General features: G+C 39.2%; 4 protein-coding genes across 5 annotated transcripts; 1 reads left to right on the top strand and 3 right to left on the bottom strand.

The window, feature by feature from the left end:
- Nucleotides 1-1037: 1037 nt before the first annotated feature.
- On the bottom strand, nt 1038-4155 carry LOC148422287 (uncharacterized). The gene is made up of 2 exons (XM_088418325.1): nt 3733-4155; nt 1038-2726 (listed from the first exon to the last, which is right to left on the bottom strand). Exon 2 carries the CDS (start codon nt 2717-2719, stop codon nt 2099-2101), a length of 621 nt encoding a protein of 206 aa, XP_088274451.1. The 5' UTR covers nt 2720-2726; nt 3733-4155; the 3' UTR covers nt 1038-2098.
- A 157-nt stretch (nt 4156-4312) lies between these two features.
- Nucleotides 4313-6389, bottom strand: LOC148422286 (uncharacterized). The gene is made up of 3 exons (XM_088418327.1): nt 6133-6389; nt 5950-6043; nt 4313-4767 (listed from the first exon to the last, which is right to left on the bottom strand). The coding sequence occupies exons 1-3, from the start codon at nt 6234-6236 to the stop codon at nt 4480-4482; spliced, it is 486 nt and encodes a 161-aa protein (XP_088274453.1). The 5' UTR covers nt 6237-6389; the 3' UTR covers nt 4313-4479.
- neto2b (neuropilin (NRP) and tolloid (TLL)-like 2b) lies at nt 6387-20312 on the top strand. Of its 2 annotated transcripts, none has more exons than XM_088418315.1 (12): nt 6387-6478; nt 13160-13216; nt 14172-14330; nt 15248-15496; nt 15586-15633; nt 15706-15833; nt 16061-16162; nt 16993-17119; nt 17467-17580; nt 18028-18158; nt 18222-18314; nt 19139-20312. In XM_088418315.1, the coding sequence occupies exons 1-12, from the start codon at nt 6439-6441 to the stop codon at nt 19580-19582; spliced, it is 1692 nt and encodes a 563-aa protein (XP_088274441.1). In that variant the 5' UTR covers nt 6387-6438; the 3' UTR covers nt 19583-20312. The 2 variants fall into 2 exon arrangements, with proteins under 2 accessions (XP_088274441.1, XP_088274442.1); XM_088418316.1 differs by lacking the exon at nt 6387-6478 and adding an exon at nt 10958-11852.
- Nucleotides 20313-20525: 213 nt separating this feature from the next.
- Nucleotides 20526-23583, bottom strand: LOC148422284 (galactose-specific lectin nattectin-like). The gene is made up of 6 exons (XM_088418326.1): nt 23521-23583; nt 23166-23193; nt 23004-23089; nt 22725-22856; nt 20811-20925; nt 20526-20736 (listed from the first exon to the last, which is right to left on the bottom strand). Exons 1-6 carry the CDS (start codon nt 23581-23583, stop codon nt 20657-20659), a joined length of 504 nt encoding a protein of 167 aa, XP_088274452.1. The 3' UTR covers nt 20526-20656.

Here is a 23583-nt window from a genome sequence, read left to right as displayed (position 1 = left end):
AATGATGGCCGCCTATGACAACTAAGGTAAAAAAAAAAAAAATCGGTTTTATCTGAGCTGGCAGTCAAAGCGTTATTGTGTATCATCATTGCTTGGTGGAAAAGCGAAAAAAAAAATGATACAAGCCATAAACTCACAAAGATGAGGAGCTTCGGTGTAATACAGCGGCGGCCTCACATACCACGCCAGTGACTTCATTTGTCAAGATGGCCTGGATGGTGGGAGAGCCAGTAGATTTTCTCATGGATTGAGACAATCACACTTGAGAACTTTTGACCCAGGATCCTCCCCCGACCCAAAAAAAACCCCTTCTTCCTCTGGAAAGAATGTGGGCCCGTCGCGCCCCCCTTCTTGTCGTGCCCCCCGAGACTGTGAGAAGGCATTGCCTCTAACATGATCTGTGCAAGAATTTCATTTCCACATGTGCGCTCGTCACGCTTGGCTATGCACACGCAACACTCAACCAATGCGCACACATGCACTTGTGTCTCATAACTGGATGTCTACTTTTGTTTTTTCTCATCAACAGTACAACCAGAGGCGGAGCTATATGGTGGCCATGGCCACACACACTTGTGGGGAAAATTTTGATATATGTGATTTTTCTGCCACAGATTCTTTATATTAACTGCATGTTTACATTTAAACACATAACATAAAATACATTAGATTAGCGAAGACACATTCTGTTACTCCTATACTTGTATTTATTATTCACATTTTAACTGTTTTATATTTAAAAATAATGCCCTAAATGCGGGACGGCTCGGTGGAGCACTGATTAGCACATCCGCTTCACAGTTAAGGGAGCCGAGTTCAATTCCAGTTGAATTCCTGTGTGGAGTTTGCATGTTCTCCCCAAGCCCGCATGGGTTCTCTCCAGACACTCCGGATTCCTCCCGTATGCCAAAAAACATGCACGGCAGTTGTAGTGGACACACTAAATTGTCCTTAGGTGTGATTGGATGCGTGATGGTTGTTCGTCCTAATGTTCCCTGCAATCGGCTGGCTATAGAAAGTGGATGAATAGATGGACATAGTGTTTTTCTTACAAATATTTACTTTAATCATGACTTCTGTGTTAGTGGTAGTTGTAAATACCACTAATACAAACTCCAAAGATCATGACATGTTAGGACAATTTTGGATTACATCACCATTGCTGGAACAGAACACAGTCATTACATATACTTTTGGTTTACTTTCATTTAACAGCCCATGGCAGAGAAAATGAATGTGTTTATTGTGATAAGAAATGAACGGCAAAATGAAATTACACATGGAGTCCAGAGTATAGTAATATAAAGGGCCTTGGTTTTTGGTTTATTTTGCAGAAATTAAATATGTATTTTGTCTCAGTCCTGCATTTTATGTATCATTCCCTCAAATAGTGGCCAAACATCTAAGGCTCATTAACTTTTCAGATAATGAACGACTCACTGTAAAAGTCACACTTCCATTTTCCATAGTAGAAAAAGAAAATGATCAGCAATGCAATTACGGTAGTTCAATTTATACATGCTAGCATTTATATTAATAATAAACATTCTTTTCAGTCAGTTATACATTTTGCCCTCACCCTTTTTTTTGTATAATTTAGCTGTGCTCTGATCAATCACCCACCGATTGTGACGGACAATTTCGGTGGAAAAACTATTTGTTACACGGGGCGAAAACTAGGTCCACAGCGCCATGGCTAAATGGCCAGTATAATTGCAAAGAATAAAAGGAGAGGACGATTGTTTATGAAATACGTATTGTGGTTCGTAACATCACAATGATCAAATACAATGCCACTTCACTTCATATGCCACTAATTTACTTCTCTGTACCTACATTTGCACCCCCTGCTTATTGCTTCATATGCCTCCAGATAAATGTTTAAAAAATAATCTTGCACTTAGTGAATAGATAAGAGCCCAAAGCCACTATTTATGGAAATACGGTATGCAGTTCACTCAGAGCCCCCATTATAAGTCCATTAGTTTCCACACTTGCTTTCTGCGTAAATGTCAATGAAGACACAAAGATGAAGGTGTTCAGCATTCATTTGGACAAAATCCAAGGATGTGTGTCCTTAAGGATTCTCACCAAGCGACTAAGGCTCTTCTGATCCATGGATCAGCTCAATGGAGCCACCCATATCTAGGAGGCTGTCGTCAATGAGGTCTGTGTCGCTTCCCGGAAGAGTCAACTCTTTTAGGCACGCACTCAAGCTTTCCTCCTGCTCCGAATTGCCATCAAACCCTGCCTCCAATTTCCCAGCATGCCCTGCCTTCAATGCGATATGCGGATCCAACGCCGCGCTCACAGAAGCATCGATGTCATCTGCAGGTTCCTCAGCCGCCTGAATGTTTGTAACCTCGTCTTCCAGGATGGCTGTTTCATATGGAGGGGTGATGGTGGCTTGTGGGGGGGAGATAGGGGTGCTCTGGTCAAGTGAAGGAGATGAAACTGAAGACGCATCCTTCTCTTTACCCGTCTCAAAATCCACCTCAACACACGCCTCTGGCATCGGTTCAGGAGCACACACACACTCCTCATTGGGCAGACATGGAGACACTTCTTGCCCTAGCTTCACGTCCAGTTGCTCAGCAGGCTGTGCCGGCGTCACGTCGGAAACTCCCGTCTCCGTCGTCTTGTGATCCTCGGCTGGTTCCTGCTGTGAACCAACGCCGCTGACTGAAGACTCTCGTTTTCGGATGATTTTATTTCCCATTTTGAACCTGTGCGGACATATAAGATAAGTCTTCTGTTAAATGCACCAGGGTGACCTAATGCGATCAATGGGGACTCTTTTTGGGAATTATGAAAAAAAAAAAAACAAAACTAGAAATACATTGAACCCCCATTTATTCACTATTTACTAATTCATCCACAGTGAATTTAAAGCCTAGTCAACACACCTGCTTTAATGTCATTATTTTTGATATACCAAAAACAATCCAAATCAAAGTATTTTTCTTCCAAGTGTACTTGTAAATAACTGATTGACTCAACTAACTCATTGTCCGCCCAGTTAAAAACGATTTTTGATTTACAGTTTATAGCCATTGATGGCAGTGAAACAGGCAATATATTCACGGGCTATCCAATAAAAATGGATCTTTTAAGTCCATTACCGTCAATGTTAGTGAATGAGTTCAAAAGTACAGGTCGTAAGAGCCAAAACAAGAGTATTCCAAGTATTTCGGTGATTGGTGCTCTGTGCTTAGACAAAGCAGTTTCACTGACTTCTAGAGAAAAATATTTTCGATCTCGGCTTTTAATCGAAGCCAAACACAGAGAATGTCAGTAAATAGGGAGCAAGAATACTGTCAGACAGTAAAAGTATTTTTGACTTGACTTTCCCTTTAAGACATCCATCCGTCCTTTGTTGCCTTTGATCAGAAAAGAGAACAAATGCTTAAATGAGCCCAATTTAGATTACATGCATTTAACCTAAAGATCATCAATAGAAAAGGTTGATCAATTAACATTGTGTGTATAAAGTGTCAGTCCAGGCAGTTTTACAACCACACTTTTGGCAAGGTATGCCACATTTTCAAATAAAACATTTCCGTAGGTAAGACAATTAATAATGTCAGTAGCTCTCAGATACAAGTCTGCGCGCTGCCCCTCCCCCTTTCCAAACTTTGCAACAAGTGACTCTACATATTAAGAACTTTCATTAATCCACTACAACGTAGTGTAGTTGTGATGAAATTCGAAGTTTAGGGACGCGTAACCTACCTTGCTGCAAGATGGCTTGCCAACGATGAATGAACGCGCGGACTCCAGTCCTCTCTCTTGGTCGTGCACGCGCAACCCGGTCCTTAAGTCTTCTCGGGAGCGCGCTGCGCTCACGCTCCAGAGGACCTGTTGAAGCCCCGTCGAGAGCGTCGTATTGACAGACGTTTCAGATCTTTCGCGTAAATATTTGTTTTAATATTGATAAAAGCAGCCAGTCATGTGGCTGTCATTGCTGTGTACTGAGCAATAAGTAAACAGCGATTAGCCGGCGCAGGTGCCGATTGGCTAATGTTCTGCGATGAGCTTCACTTTTATTGTGGATTTGGGACACGAATACGTATATCTTAACTCGATGAAACAATTTTTAAAAGAAATGCGCGTGAAGTCTGAATGATGAATGAAAAACGATGGAAGTGTGTGGGGTGATGTGGAACGCGTTGGAATCATGTAACAAAATGATAAAGAGTCTTGACTTATTATTTTTTAGAAATTGCGGATTAAACGTTACAGTAGGGATGATCTACACAATTTGTCGGAAAATTTGAATTGATTAAAGTCAGTGAAAGTGTGATACCAGGCGTTTAGGCATACAATTAAAGTATTTTAATGTTACTCAGAGCTGGTTCTTTTCAAAGCTACCGGTTTGAAACAATTACAGTAAGAGTAGGTCTTGATCGTATCCCTGCTTTTTGGATGCAACAGGTCAAGACAGTGAGTGTGAATTGCTGAGAAAACTTTGATATATTGTCAGGTGAAAAAAATTTCTCGAACAAGGCGCATTGCGTCGTCACTGCCTTGGTTTTCAGTCCAATGCTGCTCGTCTGTCTTCTCGATTTGCTGTTTTGTGTTCTCCTCCTCCTCCTTTTGAGCGCTCCCGGCATAAGGCAAAGTCTCTAGCTCGGTGACATCCAAGTCCGTTTCTGAAACGTGGCTCTCTTCACGCACCGCCTCCTCCTCCATTGAAGCCACCAGTTTCCTTGTCTTCTCTACTGAGGGGACAACTTTTCCAGCAGTATCACCTATCTCGGAATGAACCTGTCATGGAGGCAGGAAGTATGACACCAAAATTCAAACAGAGAAGCCCAATAGGGAGGCAAATGCAGTTACTGTACATACATACATTCAGCTGTTCACTGACTATAATATACTACTGAACATTTAGCTGTCATCAATGATTGTGAATACAATAACATTATGAAAGAAATCTGAGGATTAACTATCCATCCATCCATCTTCCAGAGCCGCTTATCCCCACAGGGGCCGCAGGCTTACTGCCGCCTATCTCAGATGGCTTCGGGCAGTAGGCAGGGGACACCATGAACTGGTTGCCAGCCAATCGCAGGGCACACAGAGACGAACAACCATTCACGCACCAAACACTCTTAAGGACAATTTAGTATGTCCAGTTCACCTGCCGTGCATGTTTTTGGAGTGTGGGAGGAAGCCGGAGTGCCCGGAGAGAACCCACGCGGGCTCGGGGAGAACATGCAAACTACACACAAACTACACACAGGAAGGCCATTCATTGAAACGTTTTTCTTTTAAACCTGTCATTAAAATGTACCGGTATTTGTTAATTTGTAAATTCATGAATTCAACAATCCATTAACAAAAGCAAATTTATTATAATGCAAAAAATGACTAAAACGTCAGATTTGTTGGCTCAATATTCGAATTTATCAATAAATTAATCGTGATTAACTTGTTTGTCCCTGTGTGTCCTGGGATTGGCTGGCAACCAGTTCAGGGTGTCCCCTGCCTACTGTCCCAACATGGCTGAGATAAGCACCAGCGAGCCAGCTACTCTAGTGAGGATAAGCAGCTATAAAAAATGGAAGGATGGATAATCATAAATAAAATCACAACATATTGATCATATTCTTTTTTTCTGATTTATTTACAATAATAACAATTACGATTATTTTTATAAATACATTTAAAATATGAATTTAAAATTATTGTTGACCATCACTCCATCCTATTTCCTTAACATCGTATCTTGTGCTAGGTAGAGCATATTTCGTTGATAATGAATTCTTAACTATACAGGTTTAAATGAGACCGGATTATTATTTCACTCATAAAATATCTTTTTATGCATAGCCATTTCATTTCTTCATTGTATCTCGTCCCCGAATGAAGTGGTTTCTATATTTATTTTAAATAAATCAACCGTGGCTCTATACATACGTGCTAAAAAGTAGGAAACAGCGCTACCTGCTGGCCGGGCAGGGAAACTGAATACTGGTACCCAAGATATGCCGCAGCTGCTTCTAGCAGCTCTTTCTCGTTCATGCAGTAGTAGACAACCCTAAAAAGTCGATTATTGAAAATGAAACAAACAAAAAATTAGTTATAAAATTGATGCATGATCAATTTTGATTCGCTGAATTAATCTACCGTGCGGGTTTCTTCTTCCTGGTTGTCTTCAAAGGTTGCTTTTCCTTCCCAACGCCATCGTTTTTGGTCATCCACAACGGCAAAGCGCGACTTCGCTTCGACATGACGTTGCTGTAGTCGCTCTGTTATTTGTGCGGCTGCATTTGCTCCTTTTGGGCAAGGCTTTCGTTTTTAAGTTTAAATGTTTCGAAGGTAAAATAAGGAGGTAAACAAACACGCCAACACACAAAGGAAGTGACACATACGGAAGCAGCAGAGTCCCAAATATAATATCCGGTGTCCTAAAGAAAGAAACTCAGCCAGAAAATGTACAAAATTCGTCATATGTGCAAATTGGATGTTGTATGTAAGTTGCCCCATTTTCACTTTTGGGTCAAAAGATTTTTTTTTCCAAATACTGTATTTATTCCTTATCAAGATTAGCCTATTCCATCTTTGTCAATTTAAGCTTCTAAAAGTCGTTTCTAGCCTTCCCAGGGTCCTCAAATTAACACAACAACGTTAAAATTACCCGTGTACTGTATATATAAAAGTGAAAGCAACAATCATCAACATCTAAAATAAGTATAGACAAACAAACAATCATATAAGACATTTGAAAATCTACATTCATTTACTGTACATATGTATAAGTGTATGACCGACGGCAGCCAAATTTCAAAGACATTGGGGAAGGACCCATACATCTAGCCTCTTTTATTAACTGCCAGTTTTGAGTTTTAGTGTTCTCTTTTTTGCCATGTGACGGAATCTTATGAGGACAGGTATATTTACTTTTTGCCACAACTGCTTCTACACCCCTTAGGGAGCCCTTTATCGATGGATGATGCTCAAAATGTGTGATTTCCATATGATGTATCTTGCAAACAATATACAATAGGATAAAAACGATCTGTGGGTGGATTTAATCCAGGGTTGTAATCATTGCACTGTGTAATTAAGACAAAGTGCATCACAAGCTTTCACACGCATACAGCCGTGATCACACACATGCCCGGCTCATCTGTTGTTCCTTCCACATGGACAGTTCTCAGATTTCTTTTTTTCCTTTTCACATAACCACAAAAAGAAATCTTAACAAAAATTAAGTACTTGGAAAGTAATTTCCATTTTTTGGTCATGTTTTTAATGTTCTTTTATTTAAAAAAGGTAAGGACAAGTGTGTGGGTATGCAACTAAGTTGCTTGAAGCAACTTTTTTTTGAACCATTCAATGGTGCTCAGTGAGATCATATATAAATCCGTTTTTGTTTCCGTCTTTTTTATTTCCCTGCATTGTCTTCTCCGTGTGTGTGTGCGTTCATGCGTGTGTGTGTGTGTGTTTATATACTTTTGGATCTCTGTTAACACTTAGATTTCAATTTTTTTTTTAATCTTGCATTTGGTTCTCATGTTCCATCCTTGTCATTCATCATCATGCAACAATATCCATTTCTAATGTACAGACAAACCTTGAATTAAATGGAAAATCCAATTTGAGGTGAACTATAAAAGTTTCAAAAGCACTTCATGCTGATATTGACTCATGTACAATTTTCATCTGTATGATACAAACTTTCATCCAACTGTGCCATTTTGCTCCAAAGCTCTCCGTCAGTCAGTCAGGCCTTTTAATTACGCCGCTAAAGCCCCTTGGGACAAGTGCTTAGGCCTTGATTGCAAAGAGCAGCTTTGCATATTGGACTGAATTAAAGGGTGAAGGAAAAGGGGAAAGACACACTGGTTCCTTCTTACTGAAAATTCATAATGCCATAACTGAAACGTTGATTTTTTTTTTTTTTTTTGGACAATCGTCAAGACCAACCCACCCCTAATTTAAAAAATCCTATCATGAATGCTTTTTCGCACACTCACTACCAAACAGCAATATTCTACATAACTGTATTCCTAATTAACATCAACTCAACTCTCATACTAAAACACTAGTTTGAATGAGATACAAATGTTGTTTGAAAAAAGACCAAAGCAAAGTGCTGCTCATCTTTGCCCAGGCTTGCTGCCACATACACAGATCAGGCTAGACTAAGAAGATTTATGTTCCACAAGGAAAAAGCATGTTGCTTGTCCCCTGCTCCCACTCCAAATGTGCGGGTCAAACATGATTGGGGAATAAAAATGTAATCTAAATCTAGTGATGTGACATCATGATTCCTTGCTGTCAAATTGTTAGTTTTCCTGCAGCAAAAGAAAATGTTGATGCTGTAGCAAATATAAAGGTCATATTAAAGGGGAAAATTGTGTTAAATAATAAGACTTGACTATATTCATAATTGTCATGTCATTTGTATCTGTGTTTATAAAACAAAGTGGGAAGAGTGTGGGTAAAATTTGCAGGAACATCGAGACTTTCTCCTTTATAATTGCTTGTCTTTTGACAACTGCACCATATTTTTGTGGTTCAAAACGTTCCACTTAAGTCATGATCAGCTGCATTGCTCAGAGCATGGTGTGTTTAAGCGCTAATGCTGAAATCGGAGTGATTTCCCGCCTGGTAATTTGACACAATGGCGAGAAGGTCGAGAACGGAACAAATGACTTGAGTCTCCCGAGGACCTGCTTACCTATCGAGTGTGAAATTACATGACCAAAACCTTAGGAAAACTGGAACATTTACAATTAGGCATTGATTTATATTAGCCTACACATTTTGCAGAACTCTTGCCTCATTTCATTCTTATGGAATCACCTCATTTTGTGAGATTTGTGTTCCATTCCTCGCTGTGATGTAACAGTGGGACTAATTGACAAAATTCCACTAGCGCACCAGAATGACTTCTAAGGTGGGCCATTATAAAAGAGGTGCAAATAACAAGGAGCAGCAAAACTACATGCAAAAAAAAAAAAAGCTGTAGTGTTAGCACAGATGAACATTAGCTGACCAAAGCAAAAACATGCAGTAATTGTACTTTTTATCTCATTCCATTCTGTTTACTCAGGTTTAATACAGTGTTGGTTTTCTCCATTAAAAGCATCAGAATAGGTGTTTTCGGAGAGGACGGAATGGATTCGTGACGTTTGAGGTCTTTTTATGGAGAAACTGATTTAACATACAAGTTCATTGAGTTACAAGCTGGGTCACGGAGCTGCATATTGAAAGGCATTGTTTGGTGACCTGAGTTGAACTGGACAAGATGCAAGTCAAACGGTCAAACAAAGGAGTCACTTTCCCGCAGCTTCCTCTCGAGCTTCCTGGTGGCGAGCAGACTAATCTTTCCGCTCGTTTTCTGGGGCTTAACTCCTCTTTTGATTACGGGTCTCTGCCATTGGCCATCTGGCCTACAAACGCTGGTGATTGGCCATATGGCGCTTGGCGCACTGATTTCGGAACTTTGGCATGCTTTAAATTAAACGGGGTGTCTCCGGACGAGAGATTTAATGAATGCCTGAACATAACAGAGAAAACAGGAAGTCTAGCAAAAGAAATGAGAAAGTGCACTTCTTTTGAGTGATCAACTTGGCATCGTGTCAAATTGAAATTTGACTCATCCATAATAAATACAAATGATTACAAAGTAAACATTTTCTGTTGGATTGAGTTTTTAAAATACCCTCTATATATGGGGATTAAAGTAGTTTACATAGAGTGACTGTACGCTAAAATGTTTTTTTCAATAATCAGTGATTATTGCAGACAGGTTAGGAATGGAGTTTATCGGCGTTTCATGTCGAAATCCAACGGCCATCATGCTCCTGCTCTGATGTCGTCAGCAATTCTTTTTATTTCTTTCCTTCTTCCTTCACCTTGTTCTTCTTCCCCCACTCTTGTTACTTCGTCTTCACATTTTCTTCCTCTGCCTCTTAATTCTCACTCTGCTCACTTTTCCTGCTTTCTCCCTTGAACGCTACTTTGGCAGTTTACCTGTGGCTTATTGATAGTGCTCAAAGTGCCCACAAAGTGAAATAATGATCTAAGACAGATTTGTGATAGTAGCCATTTTAGAAATTGTGCTGCATGAATCACATTTTAGGGTTCAACCCCTGTGCGGTATTTTCATCATTTGTGGGCCATTTTCTTCCACATCATTCTCACAGTATTTTAGCAAGGTGATGGCTCACTCCTGATAGTGCGATTACTAAATGGTCATGTCATGATGGACTTTGACATTTTGTCACTATTTGGTTAGAATTTCAACTCCTTAATGTCTTCTTTCAATGGTTTCCCTTTGATGTGAAATGCATTTGATGTAAATACCAAAGGATTGGACAAAATAATGCCAAAGGGTTTTAAGCATTCAGAAAACCATAGTTACACAATGTTTAGCAAGTATTTATTTTTGGTTTAATGTCTTTACGAGATCATTGCATTTTGAATAAGGACATGTACTCTCTTTATATCATTTGTCAACGAAGTTGGTTTAAAGGGAAGCATTTACAATTTCTTAATGAACATTAGTAATGTTTTAAGTTGTAATGAATAAGCATTACATATATTCTAATGGTAATTTGTTCACCTGCTTTCTGTGGTTGTAAGTAATGCGAATGTTCAGTTGAATGGGTGTAATTTTTCATCCTTAAATTAAATACATTCTAAAACAGTTAGGAAAGAAATAAACCCGATTATTGGTCGAAAAAGCGCGCAATTTTGGTGTTAGATTTACACATCTTTCTGGGTAGTTTTACACAAAACAACCCTGACCTCTTTGGACGAGACCACCTAAAGTTTTTGGTCAAAATGACAGAAATATTAGGTCGATCCTTTTTAAAACCCACAAATTAGTTGGTTATGATCTACCTAATTTTATAGTGGATTTTTTTTCAAGGTAATTGGTTCACAAGTATTTTCCATGTAAACTCAATTGACCCGGGTTCACAGTGTACACTGCTGTGCTCAGACCTGAAGAAACAGTTTCTTACTGTTGCGTCTGCTCACACAAACAAACAACACACCACATTTCCTGTAGCCACACAGGAAGAAAGACCGAAGCAGGCGGAAGAAGGATTTTGTCTCATTTTTGATCCTTCATCACAATTTGCTTTCTAGGCACCTGATTACATCACACCCAGCAGGCAAGACACCGTCGAGGGTTGCTGCGGCGACGGGACTTGGCCTTAATGCGTCTTGGCTTACTCGTGTTTTGAACTTTGTCTGCTGTCACGATTGTCAACCGTGGGTCGCCCGCAGTGGCAGCTGCAGTGTCACAGCTGGCGTTCGTAGACACAGCCACGCATTTTGGCTGGAGTGTTTCGGTCACAAACACTCAGTTTTACATGAAAAAAGAATGCACCTCAATGAGGTCCAATGGACCTTTTTACAATGAGATCACAAGTACCTTTGGATGGTTAAAAAAAAAAAAAAGTTAGTCACCTACCACCTGCAAGTACTCTGATCAAACTTGTTTACAAACATTATCAAAAGGTCAGATAAATGGCAGTCTACCATGCAGGATTATAAATATAGTTTTGGTCTTGCACATGCGTGATGATCACTCTCTCACTCAAGCTTCAATTCAGCCTAGTCTTAAAGCCCTCTTGTGGCATCCTCCTCCTCCTTTTTCTCCTCTTGCTCTTCATCTCCTCGCTGCTGTTATCTTAACTTGTTGCCTTTTGTGATGTGCGAGCTTCAGTTTCCACCCAGCAGGAAGCACGTCTGCTGACGGAGGTTATTTGGAAATAAACGCGTCTTCACTTCACGCATCAACGACGTTGACATAAACATGTCAATTGTCACTCGAGTTTTCACATAAAAGCCATCTAAACTCCCAGCAGAGAGGATGAACGTAGGTAAGTTGTTATTCATGATTTTTGCGCTTATTTTATTTTGTTCAATTTAAAATTTCTTGTCAAGTGAATAGCTTCTCTGATCTTTACATTTGCATAAAAGAACTTAAAACAAATGTGTTAAATTACAAAAGCATTTGCATATGGACAAAAAAGTCTAATTCAATGAAAATGTTCTTTTTGAGTGTTTGGGTGTTTTTTAACTACTGTAAAAACATGACCATGGTAATGTTAATGTAGTTAGTTGTGCAATACAGAAGTGAAAATAAACTTTTCAAATCAACATGGATGGCATTTAATAATAATAATAATAATAATAATAATAATAATAATAATAATAAAAATAATAAAAATAATAAAAATAATAATAATAATAATAATAATAATAATAATAATAATAATAATAATAAAAAGGCCAGCTGTTTGGGAAACTCCAGAAATTTTCAACATTTTAATGTGCTGTCGTTTGCCGTGTTGAAATCCACAAGACGTTTCAGCACACTCGGGTTCCATGCTCTATTTGGGTCAGATTTTCATGTAAACAACACAAATGTGGCATAAGGTGAGATTGCTTGGCTCTTTCGATATCTTCGCTGCCATTGCACATGAGGCGTGTCCACGGAGGCATTCAACATTGCAATTTGAGAGCTTTTTTTTCTTTCTGACAGCTGAGCACAGCAGCCAAGTTTGGCGACTTGCTATAAAATGAGTACAATGCAATGGCTACCTATGATAATTCACCATAAAATTAGTACACCTACAGACTTCACTTTAATGGCTTGCCATTAAATGAGATAATTACGAAAGCAGCAAAATAATTCAGTGTGTTAGACAAGTGTTCGACAAGTGCTTCACAGTTCTAAGATTCTTGGTTTGAACTTAGCCTGTGATGAGTTTTCACTTCACAAAACATGCATGACCGGTTGAATGAAGACTCCAAATTGTCTTTAAGGTGTGAATATGTATATGTCACTGTCATTGCCTGGCAACCAGTTCAGAGTGTAACCCACCTCTTGCCTGACATCAGCTGGGAAAGACTCCAGCTTACCCGTGAGCCTCATGAGAACATGACATCGAAAAAAAATGTATGCATGGGTACACAAGTCCAAAAAAAAAAGAAAATCAAGTGAGACTCGAGCAAGCAGATGGCGCAAATCTTTTGTGTTTACTCCACTCTCAGGATCCCGGCCTGTCATATACATTCAGAGCCAAAGAAAACAAGAGGAGAGACACAAATCCATCTAAGTGCTGTCTTGCTTCCTTTTATTCCCTTCTTGTCCTCATGCGCCGTCTGTGGTCTTTCTTTACAGTCTGGATGCTTCTACTTTTCATTGAGGAGGGATTTGCTCGAGCTCAAAAGACCGCAGGTGAGATTGAAATCGGGTTTCAATGTTGATGGGAGATGCAATTCATCATACACCTCCTATGTTTTTTTTGTTTTTTTTATATATATATTGTTGATTCCAGAGAGATTCTGTAGCCCTCTTGATGACATGTAAAATAGAAAAATGTAGCTTAGTGTAGCTCTGGTCTTATGAAATATTTCCTCTAGAGCAGGGGCGTCAAAGTCAAATGAAAAAATGAATTAAAAGCTGAGGGCAGGAGTGATCAAAGAAGTGAAAAAGACCTGTCGTGTCCTGTAGTTGTGCCAAGGGATGGAACGCTAAAAACTAGTTGGAGTCCACTCTGAAAATTGATAGCTGGGCATTGTCAGAAGTGAGGTTAGATTGATGGACATGTTTGCGGTTCGGCTCCAGCCCACGGGCTGGAACTTTGACACATGTGTTCTAGAGGAGTGGTTCTCCAATGGGGGTACAGTTACCTCTGGGGACACTTAAAGGAATTCCACGAGATTTTAAATAAAACATTTAAAAAATGATTTAAAATAATTGTTGAATTCATTCAATGTTTCAAGAAAATATACGCTCATAAAACAAATGTTATCCTCAGTAGGTTATTCAACATCATTATTTTAAAAAGCCAGATTCTCCCCTATACTGGAATAGTTCAACATAACTTCTCATGTGCCATGTCTCGTTTCCTGTCAGGTTAATGATTTATTATTGGGAACAGATTTCTACTCTGATCCCAAAAGAGGCCACTTTAGTTTAATATTTTTCTGTGGACAAGTATTCATTGATAATTATTTCTTTTTGAGAAAAGTTCAGACACGTAATGTTGATTATTATTTTTATGGACAAATATTGATCATACTTCTATTTTATCTAGTGTTTTTTTTTAAAACACAAGTATCAAACTTAAGAATGTGAGTACTTGAAACATTATCCTGGACACTCACTTTTGTCTTGTATTGTTTTGCAGATGGTGGTACCGCATCAAAAGGTCTCAAACCATCTCAGAGGCCACCACGTTCCCGTCACTGTGGAAACTGGATACGAGATGCTGACGGAGGCAGCTTTAGCTCCCCAAACTACCCCAACACCTACCCTCCCAACAAAGAGTGTCTGTATGTGCTTGAAGGTGAATATACAGTAAAGGATTCAAAATAAATGAATAAATAAATAAATAAATAAATGAATAAATAAATAAAATAAATGAAACAAAAGAGATCAAGCAACAGTAGTGAACATGCACATATCTGAAAATTTAGGCTAAACTGACAGTAACTATTCCAAAAAATGATTTAGAGCAAATTCAACCTTCTACCTTCAATCAATTTTTCTACAGTGAGGAGTCGTTAGCTATTAGCGGTGGTGGTGGTAGACATCTTGCCCTTGTGCTGGGAGTGTTAATCGGTCCAGAATAGGAAAAAAAGTCATTTTCATCCATCCCTCCATTATCTTCCACTTTATCTGGGGTCAGGTCGTGGGGGCAGTACCCTCAGCAGGAGAAAGCAGACATCTCTCTCCTCGCCCAGTTTGTCCAGCTCCTCCAGGAAAACACCCAGGCTGAAAATTTCAATCGCCACAAGGCCATTGCTCTTACATCATTAGTAAATATATTTTTCTCTCCTTCTCCTTTGACCTTCTTGTCCTCCCTTTCACCGCCACATTTTCTTCCTCAGCCTCCTCTAATTCTCACTCTACTCACTCTTCCTGCTCCTTCCATTAAACCTCACAATGACAGCTCCACAGTGGCTTATTTCTTCATTGCTTATGTCTTCATTGCTGATTGCAAAATGAAGTAATCATGTACAATATCAAATATAATATCAAAACAGCTGCACTATATGAATCCCTATTTATAAGCATTCAGAAGAAAAAAACTGTAATGGTAGAAAAGGTTTTTGTAATTATTCATCCTGGTTTAATTTTTTCATGTCACAAAAATGCATTTGAACAGGGGTGTGTAGACTTATTTCTTCTGTCAGTTAAGTTTAAAGTAAAGTGAAGCCTGAAGTTTCCAGCCCACAATGGTTCACTTCACTCTCCCTCCAGCTCTCCCCCGACAGAGGATCGAGCTGCAGTTTGACGAGTCTTTCTACATCGAGGCGTCCTTTGAGTGTCGCTTCGACCATATCGAGGTGCGCGATGGTCCCTTCAGTTTCTCGCCACTCATCAACCGTTTCTGCGGCGCCACCTGCCCTGGTGTGGTCCTCTCCAGTGGGCGTTTCATGTGGATCCGCTTCTATAGTGACGAAGAATTGGAGGGGATCGGTTTCCAGGTCCGCTATAGCTTCACGGCAGGTGATACCTTTAATTGTCCATGTTGTCAAAACTCAGTCAATTTATGTACATACCAACCACCAGATATATTCTTTCATTTCCACCCAAAGACCCGGAGTTCCATCTGCATGTGGGGGGACTCCTAAACCCCATCCCAGGTAAGCTTCTTATTGCCCTACCATTAAATGGAAACGGAATACTGAGATTGAGTGGTTGTCCTTCTTTTTCAGATTGCCAGTTTGAGTTGTCTGGTGCTGACGGCCTGATCCGATCCAGCCAAGTGGAGGAGGAGTACAAGGTCAAGCCTGACCAGGCCGTCGACTGCATCTGGACCATTCGTGCTCCCACTAACAACAAGGTGCAAACCCTGCCTGATTTTGGTTGGAAATTCCCCAAATTAAGTTGGTGTTTGCAGTTAAGAAAGAAACAACACTTTATGCTAATTCACTTATACGCTAAAATTCTCAATATGATTTGAATGTAACATTCAATTGTGAATACGGTGCTTTTCTGGGCTAACAGAGCATCATCGTAAGTAGACAATAATGAATTACAACCCGTCCTTATTGTCATTGTCTGTTGTAGATTTACCTGAGATTTCTGGAATACCAGATGGAGAATTCCAACGAATGCAAAAAGAACTTTGTGGCTGTTTATGATGGAAGCAACGCCATCGAGGACCTCAAGGTCATTCACGGTCTTTTTTTAAGCTCGTGTTCTGAATTTTTGACCACAGTGTATACCTGCAGGGCAAATATCCAGATTGCACCATCATTAATTGAGACATTAATTGAAACAGTTAAATTGACACAATTAGACATTGAAAATTCACTGAACGTCTGTCTAGCCTTGTATGTGGATGTCCCACTTCGATTTTGACGTGCATTTGTGAAGGAGCTAACAAAGTAAAAGAAGTCGGAAATGTTTCAGTTGACTATTTTTAATTTTAATGAAGAGTTTCACCATCAAGTCTCTTTCATACTAAAACATAAATTAAAAAAAATGTATGTAGCACTCCTGCTGATATAGTATCGGCTCAATGTAGGTATTGGACTGTTGTCTAAGCTGCAATGTCGGCATTGTATCGGAAGTGAGAAAGTTGTATCAGGACAGCCCAAGCTATGTGTGTCTATAGAGGTGACGTCAGCTTACAGGCCAAAGATTAATGTATGTTTTGCAAAATTTCACTGTCAATGTGGAGTAAACATTTTTGACTGAGCTACTTCCTTCAAATGTACCTTGTAATTTATAACATATCAGTAAAGCCATTTACACATATTTGTGAAAATTGTTACTGTAATGTAAATGATAAAACTATATAATTTTATTCAGATACCACTGTGTGTGCAGAATAGCACATGCACACATTGATACACATTACAAAATAAAATTTCCAGCTCAAAATAATTGATTGTGTTCTGCTATAGGGAGTTAACTAGGTGACTGTTAATTGCTTCTTCACATGAACAGGTCATGAGGTACATTTAGAGAGAAGATTTTATATCTGATGGTTGCAGGCCAAGTTTTGCAGCACCGTGGCCAATGACATCATGCTGGATACGGGCGTGGGCGTGGTGAGGATGTGGGCGGACGAGAGCAGCCGGCTCAGTCGCTTTCGGATGTTATTCACCTCTTTTGCTGACCGTGAGCTGACAAGACAAAAAACTTTTTACTTATGAGTCTGGGTTCAAACAAGCAAACCTGTACTTAAGCTACTTCTCAGCATACGTGGATGGATGGATGGATGGATGGATGGATGGATGGATGGATGGATGGATGGATGGATGGATGGATGGATGGATGGATGGATGGATGGATGGATAGATAGATAGATAGATAGATAGATAGATAGATAGATAGATAGATAGATAGATAGATAGATAGATAGATAGATAGATAGATAGATAGATAGATAGATAGATAGATAGATAGATAGATCATGTTTGGTTTCCATTTAACATGTATTGTCACTCTATGTGTATGTGTTGCAGCTCCGTGTGTCGGCAGCACATTCTTCTGTCACAGTAACATGTGTATCAACACTTCTCTGGTGTGCAACGGTATACAAAACTGTGTCTTTCCCTGGGATGAAAGCAACTGCAAAGGTGGTACATTTGATGACAAATTATCCTTTTAGTAATTTGAGCATCAAACATGCTCTTCTTTTTCATGCATACAATCAGTCAAATTGGTAGGTATGAAGTTATACTTTGGGCAAAATGTTTGACTTTGTTGATTGTAGATTATGTGAATTTTCATAATAATGTAAAAAGAAAAAAAGGTTTAAGTCAAACAGATCTTTTTTATTATGATGATGATGATGATGATGATGATTATTATTATTATTATTATTATTATTAACTCATTGTTTTTTTAAATATACTTTTTGGCACTGATCTGTTGTCTGACCCTTGAACCTATGCAATAATATAACAATAGGCAATGTCATCACTGCACTTTCAAAGATCCATTGTACAGTATATGTTTCCACTGTGCTCAAGTACGTAATGAAGTGTCATTTAAGCATAACACAGCATGTTTTTGTGGCACAGAGAAGAAGCAGAAAGGGATATTCCAGCACATTACGAGGACTCATGGCACAGTGATCTGCGTATCCACGGGCGTGGTCATGCTGCTCCTCGTAATCTCCATCTTGGTGCAAATCAAACAGCCGCGCAAGAAGGTGATCACTTATCCTCATCTTCAAATGCTGAGGTGTCCAAATATTGACTGTATTGCATTTTAGGTGTTGGTACGTAAGAATAACTTGTTTCAGCGTGGGGACTGCCACTCGCCGTTTGAGCCGCCGCACTATGAACTCTTGACCCTCAGAGAAAAGGTTAGTGTCCTGACCTAAAGCCTGGGATTATTATTTACATTTTTAGGGAAGGGTTATGAGAAGGATTCAGTGATAAAACAGAGAGAATAACGATAATGTTGGCATTTCATGCAATAGATCTTTAAACTTACATGCTGCATTGAAACATGTAAACATTATAAAAACGGTCACAAGCATTTATTCTTTATTCTGCGTGACAAACGACAAATGCTAATATGACCAGTACTAAATGAATTAAGTGCTGAGTTATTTATGTAACAAAGTACTCAAATTAAGCAGTAAGGTCACCAAATAGCTCATGTACGTAAGTAGATTATTATTATTATTATTATTTTAGGTACTAAACTAATTCATTCCTGTGGTAAAAAAAAGCAAGAAAGAAATCAGTTACTTCCGTACTTAATTACTTGAAGTAAGTGATTACTTTAGTACTTATTTCATCTAGTAATAGTCATTTAGACACCCTTCTTCAGTCTAACAAACAAAAAAAAACAACAACCTCGGATTAGGTTTAAATGTTTGCACGCATTGACAATGAGCACTGAAGCATGAAATCATAATTGATTTAGCACATTCTTTGTAACTGTTAAAACTGTATATTTTTTGTATGATGGAAAGTATGTACTTTTCTCCTTTATTTGTGAACGTAAAAAAGACTTACAGTAATCATGGGTGAATGTAAAGAATTAAAAGAAGATTTTCTCATTAAAAATGCTGCAAAATTTTTTGGTTGGTGAATTGAACATGCCAGTTAAATGCATAACGCTCATGTTTTGGCGTTAAAAAATCTAAACCGAAAAAAAATTGAGGTGTTTGTTTTGTAGAAGCTATCAGGAGACTTTGGAGATCTTTCAGAGGAGCTTCAGTCCCTGCAGGCCCTGAGGAGATCATCTTCTTCGGGCTCACGCTGCGTTCATGAGCACCACTGTGGCTCTCAGGCCTCACTCAACTCCATCAAAGGCCCTCACGGGGCGGCCCGCGGTTCTCCAGAGTTCACCTCGCTCCGAGGCGACATCCGAAAGGCTCCGCCTTCTCTGCGGGATTCCGCTGGGAGCCTGCGCAAGAAGAGCTGGCCTGGCGTCAAAGCCGCCGTTGGCCTTCATGCGCAGTACAGCCTGGCGGAGCGACACCATCGAGTCGTAGAGGACCACGAAAATGACCACGGGATGGGGGACGGCGCCGGCTATGATGTGTACACGCACAGGACCTCCAATAGGAGGGGTCGCTATGAGATGGTCCAGCAAAGATCTTTATCCATGGACTTTTAAGACGACTAAACCCACAGGAACTGTAACATTACAGCATGTTAGCCTTGATTGTTATTCTTTTAAACCTGGTATCAAGTGTATATATGTTCATTTCATTATCCAGATTTACTCACAGATTTTTTTAAAAATCATTCTGATTAAAATCTGATTGAGGATCTCTGGTCATCTATTCATATGACATGATTTATTCAGAAAATCAGTCCGATTAAATATGAACAGCTTTAACAACCATGTGACACGCAGATTGGTGTAAACGTCATGAGCTATATCAAGATGGACGTCAGTCATCCACATATCAGTAGAATTTTTTTTACATTTTTATGTAAAAGGAAGTGTTTGAAAAAAATGAGTTACAAGGAGTTACAACACACTTTTATATGACAGACCAGCTCTGTTGAAAAGATTTCTAAAGTAAGTTAATGAGCTCTCAATGCAGGGAGCATCGGTAGTGGTTCTAGAAACAATTTTACCACAGTCTAAATAAATTTAGATCATAAAAAAATAGAGCGACGGTGGAAAACTGACTAGCAAGTCTGCCTCACAGTCCAGAGGTTGTAGCTTCGATTCCGATTCTGGCCCTCTAATGTGGAGTTTGCATGTTCTCTCTGTGCCTATGTTATCTTTTTCTGGACACCTGGATTTCCTCCCACACTACCAATATCATTCACAGTCGGTATATTGGACATTTGTCATTATGAATAAATTGCCAGTTTGAATGGTTGTTCATCTTTATGTGCCCTGTGATTGGCTAGCAAGCAGTTCACAGCGACTACTGCCTAAAGACAGCTGGGATAGACTCACAAACAATGTGAGGATGAGCGGTAAAGATAATGGATTGATGGATGGTCTATGAAAGTTTCAATTGGAGAGTATAGGAAAAAACATGAACAGATTTTCTTCATTCACGAGAAAGTTCTTACAAATTTATTGTCAATAGCACAAAGACATGTTGAAAATCAAGACATGCAGAGTTGATTGTACACCCAGACAAAAGCCATAAATGTTTAATATTGTCTCTCAGTGATCAAGACCAGCAAACTATTGTGACAGAAGGCAGGACGAAAATATAACTTTTCAGTGGCTAAAAGGGAACACGTCTCTGATGCAAACATATGCTTCCAGCTCCGTACAAGGCTCATCTTGCCAAAATCCATCTGCAGAAAGCAAGAGGTGGATCTTTAAGCAATTATGTTCTCAGCAAACTATAACCATACTCAATTTTACTTACTATTCTCAATAATTGCAACACATTCACCGCTTTCATCGGGTTCAGATGGATGTCCGCCGCTATTAAAGTTAAGGAAATCCTCCGCTGAGCCATCAGTCCAAATGAAGTCATCATTCTGGAAGACAAAGTCCCGTGTAAAGACAATCTCAGCAGATCTGAATCTGTTTGTCAAGACTTATTCCATATGAATGTATTTTGGCATTTTATTGTTATTATTATTTTTTTTACAACATGCAACTATTGTGAAACTGACTGATATCACAAGATATTTCCAGGTAGGGGAGTGGCAAAGTCAATTAGACATGAAAGAAAAGCATCGAAAACACATTTCATCCACAGTCATAACAAAAGTTATGACGATGCAAATTCTGCTTTCGAAATTTTGATTTATAGCTATGAACCAAGTAGTATGAACCATTTCTGTTTAAAAAATGTGGAACGTGAGCTTAAAGCAATGTATGGATTTGTTAAGCTAAAATAACAATGTTATCATTAGCTGTTGCCTTTTGAGTATGAATCGTTTTTCATTTCATAAACCTGAACCATGGTCTTAAAGGGGCCCTGTCATGGAAATCTGGAGCTTTTAACCACGTTACAATGTTAACCACTGGCCCTAATCACACCTAAAGTCTAATTTTGTTCCTTGAACCATCCCCAAGATTATCTGGTGGTTGCTGCATTCTCAGCACCGGCCCCACCCGACAATGTCAGAGCGGTGAGAAATCCTCTTGTACTGTCCTTTCACCAACCACCCATTCGGTTCAACACACACCCGTATTATAGGAGCGGCCATGCTTCTTTTACTTTCTCTTTATGACAGAGTTTGAAAGAAGAGATTTTGCACGTAGTGGGCCAAATGAATAAGAACTCCTCGTTTATTAGTTATAAAGTTTTACTGTAGAAAATGTTTAAGTGGCAAAAATGCGGTTTTGGCTGCATGAATTGGATAAGTTTGTTTGGTTTTCCAAAAGCTGAAACTCTTCACCAAAAATGGTTAAAATTGACGTTGGGAGCAGCGGCCCAACAACCAGCAAGCGTTTGTGATTAAACGTCATTAAACGAAGGACCGCATGGTGAACCTTCGTCAATACAAGTGGGGGTTTTGCCGTCAAATTATAAATGAAAGCTGGCACACTTCCTACAATTGCACCCGATGGAGAGCATTTTTCTTCTGCTTCAAACTTCTTACCTTTCTCAATTGGAGGTCGTGTTTGCATCTACTTTAGAATTTCTTGACATCGTAAAATCACAGTTGCACAAATGTCCATAACCCCAAGATTATTAGCTTTTATTTTTGCTATTTTTGCTTGGCCTGTTGGCTTTAGAACGACATTATGAAGGAGGTGCGGCAGTAACACGCTAAGAAATATAGTTTCGTCATCAAGACTTTTGTTTTGCCGGCTAGAAATATTGCTACTCATATTTCATAAGACATGAAATCGCCAATGTGCCAAAGGTATTATTTCATCATTATTGTACAGATATTTAACCGACAGCTCAAAATACCATCCGACTCCTTTAAAGCTATCGATACTCTTCATTGAATTTCTTTCATGAGTCGAGGACACAGGTCTAAAGCTATCTATACAGTGTTCCTGTTAAGATAACAAATCATAATGTTGTCTTCAGCCGTTGCTTCTCGTTGCCCATTCAGTGGTCTTTTCAGGGCTTTAGGCAATCTTATTAAATAATATTCATTTAGTTGCATGGAGGTCGGGGCAATAGCGTGACCGCGTTACATTTATTTATTCATTTATTTCATTTAAGGAGACGTTGTTCGTGCATGATATGAGACGCAAATGCTATAAATGCTCACGCTACGCAGGATGGAAGACTCTCTACTCTACAAGACACGTTGGATTTTTAAACGGGAAGAGGATTGAATCAGAACAATATTACTGACAAATCTTTCACCTCAATTGCATCATTGAGTCCAATCCAGGCTATGCCGTTATTACCACCCGCTCGAATCAGTTCAAGAACAAATGCATTTTCCAGGTTGCTGTGGATGGAAACAAGATTCGCCCCAAGAATGTTGCAGACGCTCTGATGAAAAAAAGAGTAAAATGTTAATTTCACTTTTTTCCATTTGATACACATTTAGCAAAATGTTTTTAGTCGACAGACATGGATCAAAGCTTATAATCGCAGGAAGCTGTTTGGAAACGGCGCCGGAAGTTTTTTCTTTCTTACCTCTGCATCTGCAAAGCTCCTCTCATCATCTTGGTAGATATAACAGTGACAGTCCAACCTAGTCCAGCCTTTTGGGCAGCCATTGTCTGTCGTTTTAGGAAGATAATAGATAAAAACTGAGAAATTGTTCAGTTGGAAAAGTGTTGCATCAGCGCTACCAACCTTTGCTCTTAATTTTTTGGAAAGACCACTGTGAGGAAGAAAAGCACATAGGTAAAGCACATATGTCAAATCCCAACTTTAGAGCAACGAGATAAGAAACACACGCCGATTCATTGACGTACAATAGCAAATAAATGAACACATATTTTGAGAATCAATTAATCATCTAGTTACTTTGTTTAATTTAAAAAGGTCAAAATCTGTGGAATTGTCTTTATCCTTCTCGGAAACATTGTCAGGGGTCAACAAAATAATTGATGATTTAAATGATTGTCCCTTTTTGCCGTACGATACACCAGATAGCATAGCAAGCAGTGTCCATGAATTTATACGAGTGGGTCAAATTTGGACTTACAACTCTTGTCAACAATCCGCTGATCCCACAGAGGAGGAACAATGATCGAAGAGCCAATGCCAT

Source organism: Hippichthys cyanospilos, chromosome 6 (assembly GCF_059441005.1).
Source record: "Hippichthys cyanospilos isolate Australia breed blue-spotted pipefish chromosome 6, RoL_Hcya_1.0, whole genome shotgun sequence".
NCBI lineage: Eukaryota > Metazoa > Chordata > Actinopteri > Syngnathiformes > Syngnathidae > Hippichthys > Hippichthys cyanospilos.
Note: the sequence above shows the minus strand (reverse complement) of the source record. Positions and strands in the feature narration are given on the sequence as shown.

Coding starts and splice junctions, on each gene's coding strand:
- LOC148422287 (XM_088418325.1), bottom strand. CDS start 2,719: ATGGGAAATAAAATCATCCGAAAACGAGAGTCTTCAGTCAGCGGCGTT.
- LOC148422286 (XM_088418327.1), bottom strand. CDS start 6,236: ATGTCGAAGCGAAGTCGCGCTTTGCCGTTGTGGATGACCAAAAACGAT. Junction 6,044..6,132: donor AGGAAGAAGAAACCCGCACG/GTAGATTAATTC, acceptor TCGACTTTTTAG/GGTTGTCTACTACTGCATGA. Junction 4,768..5,949: donor TTTCCCTGCCCGGCCAGCAG/GTAGCGCTGTTT, acceptor CCTCCATGACAG/GTTCATTCCGAGATAGGTGA.
- neto2b (XM_088418315.1), top strand. CDS start 6,439: ATGTACAAAATTCGTCATATGTGCAAATTGGATGTTGTAT. Junction 16,163..16,992: donor ACGCCATCGAGGACCTCAAG/GTCATTCACGGT, acceptor TGATGGTTGCAG/GCCAAGTTTTGCAGCACCGT. Junction 17,120..17,466: donor ATTCACCTCTTTTGCTGACC/GTGAGCTGACAA, acceptor TATGTGTTGCAG/CTCCGTGTGTCGGCAGCACA.
- LOC148422284 (XM_088418326.1), bottom strand. CDS start 23,583: ATGGCATTGGCTCTTCGATCATTGTTCCTCCTCTGTGGGATCAGCGGA. Junction 23,090..23,165: donor CCAAAAAATTAAGAGCAAAG/GTTGGTAGCGCT, acceptor CTAAAACGACAG/ACAATGGCTGCCCAAAAGGC. Junction 22,857..23,003: donor GGAGCTTTGCAGATGCAGAG/GTAAGAAAGAAA, acceptor TTTTTTCATCAG/AGCGTCTGCAACATTCTTGG.